Below are 14,217 nucleotides of genomic sequence, written 5' to 3' on the forward strand. Positions count from 1 at the left end.
GATCAACACTAATGTAAAAATGTCACTCCTCTATGGTAACCAACTTTTCCATCTGATAAAACTTCATATACCAGAGACAAAACCAGTTTTAAAAAGCTGAAGTCAAGAACCTGGCACAAAGCCATGAACACTATCTAGAAGCACTAAGTTTGGGTTATTTTTCTCATTAATTTCAATAATGCATTGTTGAAAATTCTAGCAGTACCTGTCCCTGAAGTAAATGCATCACAAAACATTCAGGAAGTGTGTTAAATATATCATGATTAGTTTCTGCTGGCTGCATATCATTCACATTTCTGTAACATGATCTTACCCAAGGATCAGAAGAATTCAATGCACTTCTAAATCTGTTCATACATCCATTTTGTAAAGACTGCACTCCAATTATTTCAGTGCTTGCTGACCAGAGGAAGAGAGCAATAGCTGTAAGTATGCTTATTTCATCAAGAATAGGTTTAGAGGCTTCTGAAAAGCAAAACCAAAAATGCTTTTAGCTTATGCCAAAAAGGCTTTAGCATTTATTTCGTAAAAGCCAGTGAACACAGATAAAACTCACAAAGAGGGAATATATGTATTTGAAATTATTTGCAACTGCATAAGCATTTACTTATTATGGTATCATTACTGACTGTGACTGACAAAAATCTGAGTAACTCTGTTCTAACAGTTGTTTTAATAAAATAAATCAATCTTTCTGAAACTTAAGTATCAAGGAAAACAGCACCACCAACACTTGGTCAGACCAAGTCATGCTTTTTGTTTTCAGTGTGCAAACAAGAGGAAAGAAGATATTTTTAGATCCTTTCCCCATTAAAGGTCTACTTCACTTTTAAAATTATTATCTTCAGCTGATACAGCAGAATAAGAAATAGACATCCAGCATGGCAACAACTTTGACTTAACATGAGGTTTCACAGAACAGACTAGTTGATCTGACAGCCAACTGTCACCAACAGGAACAGTCCTACTTTAACCTTTTCTGCTTTTCAAATAGCCTGTATTTGGCATTGTCACAATTTTTTCTCCTTGCATAAGCTCTGTCTTGACAGATCTCAATCATGAATTCACAACAGGAACAAAAATATGTATATATAAACTATTATAATATATAGTATATATCAACTATTATAATATATATAAAAAGCACTGTTCAGCTGGTCTGGCTTGCCACATTGGTTCTGCTCTCCCCTGAGAGGCACAATATATAAAGTCAGCAAAAAAGGAAAACAGCATGACAGACCTTTACAGATGTCAGCTAGTCACTCAACTGGCTTAGCTTCAGAAAACTACTCCAAGCATTTTAAGTAAAATTTTTTCTTACATTATTCAAATTATTTTAAATTTGCATTGTTTAAATTTTATTGAATGCTGAGGTTTGAAATTGAATGCAGTGGACCTTGCTTAGATTTTTGTGTGTGTGACCTATCACACTTCACAGAAGATTGGAAAGGAAAACATGCACTCTTGCAAGGAACCAAGAAAAATTTCTGATGCCTGCAAAAAGGTCTCCAGCCTGTGATGTTTCTGGAAAGAGGGCCTGTGAAATCTCTACAGGAACTAAAAGGCTGGAAAACAAGTGCTGATGTGACAAATCAAATTAGAAGTTTGGCTTGGTTAACACAAAGCTAGGGATCCTCCCCCTTTGGACATTTCAGAATCATTTGCAATTACCTCCTCATCCCCCATATCTCACATGAGTAACTCCATTCAAGCCTCTCTTCACTCTCTACAAATGGCTCCTTGGCAATGTAAAGTGATGTTTTTCTCGCTGACTACCACTATGCAAATGGCAAATCTTTGTGTCTCTCTTCTGCTAACTATGCAGCTAAGACTGTACATCTTTTTCACTTTTTGAAGGGCAAGGCAAAGCATGTCTGTGAATCATAAGAGGTGGTCTGCAGTTCTCTGAAGAGACAGTAACCATTGTGCTGGTGAGTAACAGGGATTTTTTGGCCAGGATTTCTTTCTCACCAAAGACAGCTTTTAACAGTGTTGTGAGTATTCTACTCCAGTACGAACCTTTCCACAATTATCTGTGGCTGTCTTCCCTTCACTTTAACATTGACGGTCATTAAGACTAAATGATTTGTGCCAGCATAAAACCTGAGAGGCTGATGCCACATGCATTGCAAAAGGGAAAACTTCTAACTGAAGGTTATGATCAACACTGTTAAAGAAAACAGACCAAACAAGGACAAATCTGAGGTGACAACTCCTGAGATCTAACTACTTCGTTAATGCCAATGTTGTGCTTTTCTTCAATAAAATCTGTTAAGCAACTGAGGAGTTTTGCTCATTCAGGTCTTCCATTAAGTTATAGGCTGATACCATACTTGCATTTTCATTACAGAAAAGTAATTTTTCTTGAATTTTAACTCCTGCACGGGGAAACCACTTACCAGGCTGAGAGTCTTCCAAGATAGATGCCAGAGTGCTGCGGATAAGACCTGTCCATTGTTTCTGAGTTTCATCAGTCTTGACTGTTGGAAGAGTAACAATAGTTTTTATCCCTTGAAGAGCTGCAGTGACTGGAGGTGGGACCTGATTATCTGCTGACTTTACTGCTGTTTCTTTCAATACCCTTGTTATCAGAAATAGGATAGTGGGTAACACTGTCATACACCCTAAAATAAATTTAAAAAAAAAGACAAAATAGAATTTTTAAAGTATGGCAGATAACCTCTTTGTTTTTCCCAATATGGGTTGGAGATACATATGGTTGAAGACAAAGGAGATGAGATAAACTACAATTCAGGTAACAAGTGATATGTGTCCTTCAACATTTTTTCACCAAATTCATTCATCAGGGCTACTGAAGTGTATCATAACACAAGTCACACAAGCCAACAAGTGAAATTCTGCTGTCAGCTCAGGAATGATGATTTAGCTATTAAAGCTTTGTCCTACATAGCATGTGATACATGGTATGTCATCCAGATTGCTAAGCACCTTAGAAGGATCTACGTATCACTGGGGTCTTATAAACAGCAACAATAGCAGGTCTGCAAACAAGTATCCAAACGAAGTTACTGCACTTTCCAAGTAAGGTGGTGTGTGGAACAAATTCCAGAAGCAAGTAAGGAAGCTGTTTGGGTGTCTCAAATCATGGGCAAAGGCTGTAGGAGTTTCAATAACATATGCAGACTTTAAGCCCCTACAAAAGAAGAGTGCTGTTGCGTTTGGGCATGCAAAATCAATCTACAGATCACTTCAGACAGTCAAGCTTCTTTCCATATCTCTTCTATGCTTCATTTTCCCACATCTGTGGAAACACAAATCCTGCCATTTTCCTGCTTCTGGGAATGATATGAGGATAAATACATAAAGTAGAACAATTATGACAGGAAGGGGCTGCTCTTTAAACTAACAGTAGTTTCTGAGCTACTTGCAATGGCCACTTGCCAAATACTGGGAGAATACTGGGAGTAACACCCTCACTCCAGACAACATAGAAGTAATATTGTTATTGGTTTTGCCCACCCTCTTTCCCATCACCTTCTCAAAAAAAAATTTTAAAAAACCCAAAAATCAGGAATCAAATAAAAACAGCATGACTCCAATTCAAAATCTGTTGTTCCTTAAAGAAGTGCAAGACACAAATTCACAAATTTCTGTTTCAAGACAGATCATATTGTCTTTTGAACATAACTTTGTCCAAACATGTTATTTGCAGAGCACCTCATTAGGGAACTAACTTTAAAATGTCTTATCTATATGGCTACGTGAAACTTCCCAAAGATTCTTGAGACAACAGTCAAGCAATTTACTCTCCAAAAAGCAAAAGTCAAAGAGCACAGCTTTCCATGTAATTGTGTCCTTTACCCATGAACTTCCCTCAGTGCAATTATCCCAGCTTACACACATCCTTTGTGACAGTCTTCCTGGGCAGAAGAAAGCTCCATTTAGTTTACAATCACATTGGGAATGACTGACAGCCAACGGCTGGCAAGCCCAAGTGCACCACAGATGAATTATGCTGTTTTTCCCTCAGTAGGATTGTCTTTTCATACAGCTGCTGCTTTTCATGAACTTTTCAGGAATTTAATTATCTCCAGAATGTCTGTGTTCTTTAACAATATGATTAAAAATTGCCCAAAGGGTTTAAAACGCATGCAAAAAGGGGAAAAAAACCAACAATGAAATCAGATTGGTACAGAGATCATCATTTCCTCAGCAAATGTGTAGCACACATGCAAACTTAAAATCAAATTACCTTTATGTTGCTCACTGTAAAAACCTGAATTTTTATTTAATTAATTACCTAAATATTATTAATAGATGGCTCTTAAAGCATTTATATCAGTATATTTACAGCTTGTTTTTAGCATCATATCCTCATTGTGCTAACACTCACACACATTCTGTTACAATGCCTTACCTGCTGGAGAACACAGGGAAGGCAGATCAGACAGAATATTAACGGTGGCAGCCACAAGACGAGCACTTTCCTCAGAGAGGTGGGATTTGGCAGCAACGTGACTTGGAGAATCTGACACTTTTGAACTCAGATGGGGCATGTGTCGTACTAGGATGAACATGAGCAATTCCATGGCTGCAAAGACTAGAGATTTTCCAGGCACAAGACCACCGCTCTCACCTCCCTCTCCTAAAGCAAGAGGATTTTCTTTTTCTTCATTATCATCTTCATCTGAAAAATGAAAGAAATGTCTGAGGAGACAGTTAACATGCCATTCCAAAGATTATGTGACACACTCTTCACAAGTTAAAGTTAAAATCAAGAGTTAAAAATCAAGAAGAAAAAGTTGCTTTACAGTAACATAAGACAAACATGGCTCATGTCAGATTAGTTTTAGTTAGAATGACTTAAAGGGGTTTAAAATGCCTTAGAAGTATTGTGATTGCAACAATACTTAATAAAAATCATTCTGGAACTAGAAAATAAATGTAGTCTTGCACAAAATAAAACTACAGCTAATTATCTTGCTTCTCTTAAAAATGATAGTAATATTAACAATGACCAATGACAAATAAATAGCCAGGACAATATTTTTTAATTTAATATCTATTAATTAAATGTTCCAACCTGGCAAAATCTTATTCTAGCCTAAACTGATTATGAAATAAGAGAACAGAAAAACACTGTAGGATTCTATGTCTAAGTTCATTATCTGAGTGTATTCAGTTCAAAAAGTCTCTCTTTTGATGGCAGCTTGACCAGCTGCAGTCTTTCCTTCTTCCATTAAACAGCAACAGAGATTCAGTAAGTCAAAGCTGGCCTGAACTACCCCTATAGAGCTCCTATGAATTTAAATGATTGCTACTGTTATCACATTCATCAATCTGAAAAAAGCAGCTTACTAGGCTGACAGTAAACAATTCCATTAATTCATAGGAAGGAACAGAGCCTGCATTTTCAGTTGTGCTGGTTCCTCAAGTTCCAGCAAAATTTTCTCCCTTTTTTTACATAGAAAAGGGGCAAAAGCTATCAGTTGTATTTTTTTATTTTTTTCATCAACAGTACATTGTGCCAGATTAAGAGTATGTCACAGTTTGACACTGGCACAATGCCAGCACCCCCATGAAAATGTAACCTATCAACTGAATGCTGTGAAATGTGATCTAGAACAGAGCAAAGCAGGCCAAACTTAATAACAAGGGGAAAACTTTATTACACCACTACTACTACTATAAAGGGGGAAAAAAACCCACACAAAATTTGAAATGAAAACCTTTCAAAACATTCCTCCTCCCCCCACCCACCTCCAATAAATCACAACGAGACACATTTGGACCTTTAATCCAGTCTTCACCGTTCCACATAATCAATACTGAGTCCATCAGGGGAGAGAGGAGTCTCCCTTGCACCATAGACCCCCAGGAAACACAGCTGCCACCTCTTGTGTTTTCATGTCACATGTGGCACCACCCAGAGAGAATCTGCCAGTGTGACACTCTCCTCTCCATATCAAAGTGCTCTCACCACTGTGCATTGACAGAGACTGCTTATAGGGCTCCTTTAAGGATGCTTTGCCATGGACCAACAGGAACAACAGTCCAGTGTCTCATTTTGGGACTACAGTCCCCCCCATTTCCCTGGGACCGGGGGTCCAAGAACAAAGATTGCCTTCTCTTCTTCTCTGAAGACGAAGGGCATCCTCACACCCTCCTCCACTGACCTCTGTTCATTCCTGAACTGGTAGTTGCTGAAGGAGTTTCTTGGCTCACCATTGCATCCCCCTGAAATGCAGTCTCTCTTGGAGAAGTTGGTTCAGTCTATTGTTAACAAGAAGAGTCCAGCCAACAGCCACTCGATTATCTCTCCCCAACCTTCTTTCCCTAACAACTAAGGTCTCCGGCTGTCTCTCTTTCCTTCAAATTGAGGAGGAGCAATATTTCACAAAGCCTTCATTTCACAGGAGTAACCCCTCTGTGTTCTCAGAGGCGTGTCCACCTTCAATTGGTCACCCAAGTGTCAGTATCCAAACCTGACCCCTGACTGGACTGACCTCTTCCTTCCAAGAAAATTCTTTTCCCATGTCAAACCACGACAGAGTAATTTTCCTTAATAAGAGAATATTCTCTGGGGTTTACTTCACTTCTTTCAGGTAACTGAAAATCTGGAAGACCTACCCAGGTATCAATGAACTATTTCCCAGGTTGTGTCTTGGAAACTAATCTACCTAGCAAAGATGGAAACAGTATATCTAATATGAGATTTCTATAGAAATGGCAAAGGGATGATTGAACAGGGACACTCTCTCTTAAAAGGAAGAGGTCATTAAAAGTACCTCAGAAAGTAGTTTTTAGACTGCTGGTCAGGTTTTGAATATCTCCAAGAATTGAGATACCACATCCCTGGGCCACCTGCTCTTCTGCTTCACCACTCCCACAGTGACTAATTTTTTCCTTGTATCCCATCTGGATTTCCACCGCTGCAGTTTGTGTCCATTGCCTCTTGTCCTTCCACCACATGCCTTTCAGAACTGTCTGGACTGGCCTTGTCTTTAAATCCCCTCTAAGAAGGGGAATTGCTATTCTATCCCATATTAACCCTCTCTTCTGCAGATTAAGTAAGTTCAGCTCTCTCAGCCTCTTCTCATGGGTCACACACTTCCCCCTCCCTAAGCAGCTAAGTGGACTTCCATTGAATTTCCTTCATGTTTGTCAACATCTGTCTTACTCAGGATGAGGAGGAAGGGCAAAGAAAACTAGACACTACTCCAGATGCATCTTCATAATTGTATCCTTAATCCACTGGTCATGCTTTTCTAACACAGCCCAATAACACAGTCGTCAGCACTGCATAGGTTTCACACCAGAAATTTACAGACACAGCTCCTCACCTGGCAAATCTGCTATCCAATCTGTCAGCCCACAAGCACATTCCATCCCAAATGTAGGATTTTGCATTTTTCTTTGCTGAACTTCAGCAGGTTCTCAGACTTGCAGTTCAAAATTCCCCTTAAAGGCAGCACCACCCTTCTGCACACCCACCACCTGCCTAGTTTGGTATCATCCACAAATTTGCTGAGGGTATTTTCTCTCCTATCTGTCCTATATGCTTAACAGTAGCAGCCCAATACTTGATCTCTAAAGAACACCAGTTGCAACCAGCTGCCAGTCAGACTTAAACCACCAAACTCCATTCAAGTGCAGCAATTCAACAAATTATTCTCCTACTTTTCAGTCCACATCACTCCAACTTGACAGTGATACTGTAGAGTACTGGGTCAAAAGCTTTGCAGAAGTCTAAGTAAACAATATTCACCACTCCACCTTCAAAGCCAGTTATTTCATCACAGAGGGTGATGAGACATTAATTGCCCTCTTTAAGTCTGTGCTATTTCAAATCACATTCTTCTACCTGATGTACTAAGAAATGATTTCAAAAGAAATTTACTCAAAAACCTTTCAACAAGCACAGCAGGCTTGCTGGCAAGTTCACTCAAACCCCACCTCACGTCTTACTCAAACTTAGTCACAGCATCTCATTTTTGCCATTCATTAAGAAGCTTTCTTGAGCACCACAGCTTTTCAAAGATGACTGCAACAAACTGAGCATGTCATCAGCCAGCTCCCTCAGATGCATCACATCTGGTTCCGGGATGACTGGCTTTTCTGTGAGCAGTCCCTAACTGGATGCTCACCTGCTGTAGCTAGCACTGCTCTCCCTAGGCTTGCTCATTAGACACAGACACAGGAGGAGTAGGCAAAGAAGATAATAGTGCCTTAGTTTCTCCTCTAGTGTGTTTTGTCATTAGATCACCCAATCCATTGGACCCAGCAGGTCCAAGTTTCCTCTGCTGAAAATGTATCTATGAAGCTGTTCTTGTCACACTGGATGTTCATCATCAGTCTCAGCTCCACCTAAACTGTGCTTTCCCAGTTCCACTCCTCCATACCCAAGGAAGACTTCAGCAGTCTTCCTTGGCAGCTTGCCCCCATTTCCAACATCCATGCACTTCCATGTCACATTTGAGTTCAGTCAGAAGTTCCTTTTCAGCCAAATCAGCCTCCTGCCATGATCATTTATTCTGTCACCAAAGATGAACAAATCCTCTTTCTTTTGCCCTTCAGGAAAGCTTACCACAAGATTTCATCTATAAGATCTCATCTACAAGCTCTCTGAACAAGCCAAAGCTTGCCAAGTCAGAATATTAGTAGCAGAGCAAAAGGTTTGGCCTTTCTTTCCCTTGAAATTATGATCTCCACTATCCCATAGCTGGTACAACCAGAACTACCATTAACCTTGGTAACCATTTCTTTTGTACAAGTGCAGAGCAAATCAGCTGAGCCCCACACTTATCTGGACTGTCCAGCATCTGGACTGAAGAAGTCTGTACTTCGTACATTTCTGAGTGCTAGCCTCCAGCAGTGTCACCCTTCCAGCACATGACTGGATGGTAAAAGCCTTTCATGAGACTCCCATAGCTTGACTGGAATGCTTCTTTGGGTTTGTTTAACATGGCTTCATTCACCTCCCCTTCTTGATCAGGCAGCCTGTGGCTCCTGACCAGTATTACCCTTCACTTCTTTTCAGTGTTATCAGTTCTGATCAAAGTAGGACAGCTGGCTCATCTCCTCTTGCCAGATCTCCCCAGTGTTCTCCACCTGGGTATCTGGAGATAGAGCCTTTTGTTGCTGGTAGTATTGCAGCTGCCACCTTCATGCAAGTGTCATCTTCCAGTGCCATATTCCAGCATAGTCTATGGCTGTCTTTCCATCTCAGAAACATGGGACTTCAGCTCCTGCACGTGCAGGACCTCTGAAGAACATTTCATTCCTCTATTTACCTTTTCTGACACCACAGAACCTGCTCACCTTCACAAGCATTTCCTTCATGTCTCACAGGTGAGACCAATGTTACTTCCAGCTGTGGCTGCACAGACATGCCTCTGGACCACAGGCACATCAGCATTTTCACCTGAATTTCAAATCTGGTCATTAGACCTCTGATGTAGCAGAGGTGATTGTCCCTCAGTCAGCAGACTGTTGCTGTATGTCACTGCTGCCATTATGCTGACTCCAGCAGTCTTGTACAGTCTTGAGCAGCACTTCTGGGCAGCAGGAGCATGTCTTTCCATGCCAACTGCCTTGCTCCTGTTGCACACCCTGTTCCCAGAGATCCTGGTAGCTGACACACCCTGAGTGCCCTGAATAAGTGAAGTAAGCACCCAGGTGCAAGTCTGCTCCACTTCCTGGCAAGATCTCCTGGGCAGGCAACTTTCCATACTGGTTTCAGGAGCAGTTCACTCACCCCATGGATGTCAGTTGTGCCAGGGACACATCACAATGTCCTCTACTGGTGGCTAAATCATTAAATTTCAGAAAAAAGGTAAATGAAGTGCTAAGGAACCAGTCAGTAGAGAAACATTAAGGAAACTGAGCAAGGTATTAATAAGGGGTGTGCTGGGTATAACTTGCACCACTCTTACTCCAGAAAAATTAATGAAAATCATGACATGAAATGAGAACAATTAGAGAAAGAAAAAATACAGCTTACAAGAGTTAAGAAGTTAGCAGGTAATCATGCACACAATCAAAATTATCTGTAAAATACACAGCATTTTCCTTGTCAGTGTAACCATACTCTAATGCAACTGAGTTCCTTTCCCAATATGAAAACCTGTTGCCTATTTACTCTGCAAAGCAAGCCATGTTTACAGAATCTTACTTAGCGTGTTCCTTTTTTCCTGCAAATAATCTTGAGCTGCTCTTACTATCTGCTGGACAACTCCTGTAACCAGTAGCTGGACTGAAGGAGGATCCCAGGTCAGGAGGAGTCGGTGAAGCACACTCAAGAGTTCAACACCAAGGAGCTGCAGTGAAACAAAATACACAGAAATACATTAATTAGGACTAAACCATTCCTAATTGTAATGTCACTTGTTTATGATGAACAAATACTTTTCTCATACAAAAAATAATTACAGCTCTTGTAATCATCATAGATGAAAGACCAAGACCTGAAAAAAGCTGATTGTTACAACATGTTCATACATTACCTGATCCTCTGCAATATGGATCCTGGCACAAGGGGAATCCAATAAAGTATGTAGTGCTTGTAAGCAAGATGTAACATGCTCTACGGGCTCTTCAGGTCTTGGGGAACACAGAAACTGTATACTAACACCTGAAAACAGCAATAGTTAAAAAGAATGTTCATATCATCATAAAATCAAGTTTTCTTTTAGAATTTTTTATAAGCATAGTAGGTTCTTAAAACTTTAGAAAGACAGCTGTATTTCTCAATTGTTATTTCTTTCAATTGGAAGAGACTGTATGCAGAAGTATTTGCTTCCTCTTCTGCATCATGTCTTCCTCAAAATTTGGCAGGATAAATAATACTCAGTGAAAACAAGCAATTTAAGATTACTGCACAGAAATCCATACTTTGTTCTAAAGATCTGTAAATCAGACATATGAATCCTTCAGTTGTAAATTTAGTTTCATTTTCTTTAACTCCTTTAAATGTAAAGACAACCAAAATGAAGTTAAGCTCAAAAAATCATGCAATATTCATCTTCTACATAGGGCACTTAATTCCAGATTTAAATGTCTATATCTCAGCAAACTTCTGGCATTCCTCAGAACAACAGATTACATCCACCTCTTAAAGCTGTTAGGTAATAATAAAGAGAAACAGTGAGTGCTACTCAGAGATGCAAAAACTGATGCAAAAGCTATTCCACGTGATTTGCCAAATATCAGTCTCTACTAAGCAGTGTTTTATAGGGGTGTGTATTTTAATTAACCTCTCAGCTTTTGCATCTTTGAAGCATAACATTTTGTATCATCTGCATTATACTACAGTGTTGAACAGTTCCTACTAATTTTATTCAATTACATAAATCATAAGTCACACTGACTACTCTATCAAAGCTACAAAGAACACAGAAGGCAGAGAGATAAAAGGGAGGATGAGACAGAGATTTTCCAAACATTAGTGTCCAGACATGTAATGAAATTTTAAACTTCACAGCTTTCAAGCAAAGTATCTTTTCTCATTTTCATAGTGTTTCATACCATAATATGCTGCTACTGAACTCTAAACTTGTAACTCTTACCCAAAATTAAGTGCATTCGATCTTTGTTTATCTCTGGCAAAGATTTAGTGATAGGTGGAGTTCCAGGTGTCTGGTTTAGCATAATGGATGTAGCACGTTTCTGAGAGCTGGGCACTGCTGCAGCACTTTCTTCTGTTGACTCTGACATGTTAAATCCTGTACTGTTTAGCCAAAGTGCCACTGCATGCAGTATGGGAGCCCAAGAGTTTCGGTAATGCAGTCTAGCTGTGTCTATTGTTTCAGGAGTGTAAAATGCTCCTCCTGTTCAATTAACAAAGCAAAAGTAAATTCTAAAGTTCTCTGCAAGTAACAGATAAAAAAGCATGCACTCATGACTTTATTAGTATATTTATTCCAGGTATGCTTGACCACAAACATAATCAGATGTGATCCTTGTTAGTGGCAGTACCTTCCAATTCTCCTTGTGTAGTAGCAATATTAGTACATCTCATGAGAAAGTGCACTGGCCTCAATAAAGCAGCAAGCAGAGAGCAAGAAAGGCAGGTCCAGTCATCAGGTCTTGCAGCATATTTCATATAAATCATTCACTCTTAATTCAGTGAAATACTGTAAAACAGTGTCTGCTCTGATCTCAGGGGCTATGCTTTTCATACAACCAAGATCTTTTTGCATTTGATAGGTGAAGAAGTGAAGTGAGGTGAAGAAGTACTTTTAATTCCACAAAGACATGGTTTTAATGATCTCGATGATTTAAATAAAGAGTATACCCATTGCAAATTGAAGGAAAAAACTATTCAAAGTTAGAAAACATTGCTATTACATTCTCAGGCAGAAATTTATCACTTGCATAAAAAACATGCATACCAAATAATTTATAGAAAAATTCTGAATGTCCAGCTACAGTTTTCTTTCTTGTTCTTTCTTTTTTGTTTTGCAGAACACAACAAGAAATTTCAGTGCATACCATCTGGTGGAAGCTGGGTAGCAAATTCAGCTGGTAAAGTTAAAAGAGCATAATCTTTCAGCGCAGCCAACCAAAGACGGCTCAGTGCTGGCAGCTCAGGTTGTACAAGCATTATCAAACTGTCTGGTGGCAACTCATCCACAGTACCAAAATCATCCTCATCCTCCTCTGTGCTCTTTGAAACACGCTTTGGTTTGGTTTCTGCTTCTTTCTTAATTTTCATGGCAACAACATACACCTAGAAGTAAAACATGTCAAAGTCTGTGCTGTGAGATTCTAAGAAGAAAGGAAAGCAGCAGCCTTTCCCATGTAAATGTAACAGATTCCACACAGATAAAATTCACCAGAAAATGACTGGATAAAAGAGATTTTCAATACAACTCCATTTTATTTAAATCCTTTATTTTATGTCTACCAGTGTGTATATATGAAGAGAGCCTGACAGAGGAATGGTTGAATGACAAGGGACATGACACTGTAAAATTAATCCAAATAGGGAGGGCTATGTGACTGCTGCAAAGTTCGCATGGCCCTGAAGAGTAGATGGTGTGCAGAAAGCAGGATATTGAAACTGCTTGGTATGTAGAAGTAGATAGAGAAGAACAAAGGAGTACTAAGCTGTTCTAACTGCAAGGCCAGCTAGACAGGCATGTATCTTTCACAAAGATACTTTTAAGATAATAGTACAAGTCACATAGCAACCAATCATGAGCTTGGCTTTTGCAATATGTATGAGCTAATTAACGAACATATATAAACTGTGTAATCTGTCACAATAAATTGAGACTTGATGATCATGATATCATGAGTCTTGTCTCCCGCGGCATCCCTCTAACATACATATATATATGTGTATGTATGGTTTACCTCAGCCCATGCTTTGAGAACGGCGAGTTTTTCCATAGTAGTCGCACTCTCTCGGTAAAGCTGGCTAGAAGATCCCTTTCCCGCTTGCACTTTATCCAGGGAAGAGACAAGAAGGTTGTGAACTCGGCGAAGATCATTCAGGTCGCTTACAACCCCACTTCCTATCCAAGTGCTACATACCTAGACAACAAAGTTTAGAATCATTCTAAACTAGCAAAAACCCCAACAACCTTTTAAATGAAAAAAAAAATTAAATTAGTAAGAAAACCAAATCCAAAACAACCACCAGGAAAACTTAGCCACCGTCTTCCTGCTTAAGATAAATAAATCAGGTTTTCCTTTTGCTCAGGTGAGTGGTTATAAAGGCTGTATTTGCAATGCATATTATAAGGAAACTTAAAAGACATAAAAAATATTTTAAAAATTTTTCAATCCTCCATAAATAAGTTATAATGATTTTTTTGCTCTGTTCCCAAGTGTCTGGTCAAATCATTCAGGTAATGAGTCACTGCATTCTCTGTGAAGAATATATTGGGCAGTGATCAACAGTAGTATACATTTAAAAACCCTCACATCACAAATCAATTTATAAGGCTCCATATATCATATTTGATCAGACTGAAAGACAATAAATAAACTTCTACTGGTCTTATTAAGCAAAAGGTTTTTTTCCTTTTTTTTCTTCTTTTTTTCTTGCAGGATAGATATGAAGACATAGTTAGTTCCAGATACATTTTTTGATGTAGCTCCCTAAAAGGACTTCTGCACATTTGAGGAACAAAATATTTACTAGGAAACTCAAAAGATGTTGCAAAAACATCACCTTAGGTTTACAACATCTTCCAGCAATTTGATGCTACTTCTTTTTTGCTTCCTCCTTCCAAAGAGAAGGAAAAT

At 39.1% G+C, this 14,217-nt stretch overlaps 1 protein-coding gene and 1 long non-coding RNA gene across 4 annotated transcripts in view; one reads left to right on the forward strand and one right to left on the reverse strand.

The window, feature by feature from the left end:
- Positions 1 to 14,217, reverse strand: part of HEATR5B (HEAT repeat containing 5B) — a 57,893-nt gene that overhangs the window by 5,389 nt on the left and 38,287 nt on the right. For 2 of the 3 annotated variants that reach the window (XM_085576910.1, XM_021528091.4), the window contains exons 27-34: positions 13,321 to 13,500; positions 12,454 to 12,691; positions 11,529 to 11,789; positions 10,467 to 10,594; positions 10,136 to 10,280; positions 4,379 to 4,648; positions 2,400 to 2,624; positions 314 to 465 (exon numbers count right to left, since the gene is read on the reverse strand). In XM_085576910.1, coding sequence (XP_085433036.1) covers positions 314 to 465; positions 2,400 to 2,624; positions 4,379 to 4,648; positions 10,136 to 10,280; positions 10,467 to 10,594; positions 11,529 to 11,789; positions 12,454 to 12,691; positions 13,321 to 13,500 — 1,599 coding nt within the window. The remainder of the gene's footprint in view (positions 1 to 313; positions 466 to 2,399; positions 2,625 to 4,378; positions 4,649 to 10,135; positions 10,281 to 10,466; positions 10,595 to 11,528; positions 11,790 to 12,453; positions 12,692 to 13,320; positions 13,501 to 14,217) is intronic. The other variant, XM_085576911.1, reaches the window with a different exon arrangement.
- On the forward strand, positions 460 to 13,982 carry LOC110469406 (uncharacterized). The gene is made up of 2 exons (XR_002465240.4): positions 460 to 1,931; positions 12,427 to 13,982. It is a non-coding gene; the product is annotated as an uncharacterized LOC110469406 (long non-coding RNA).

This window comes from Lonchura striata, chromosome 3 (genome assembly GCF_050655825.1).
Source record: "Lonchura striata isolate lonStrDom1 chromosome 3, ASM5065582v1, whole genome shotgun sequence".
Lineage (NCBI taxonomy): Eukaryota > Metazoa > Chordata > Aves > Passeriformes > Estrildidae > Lonchura > Lonchura striata.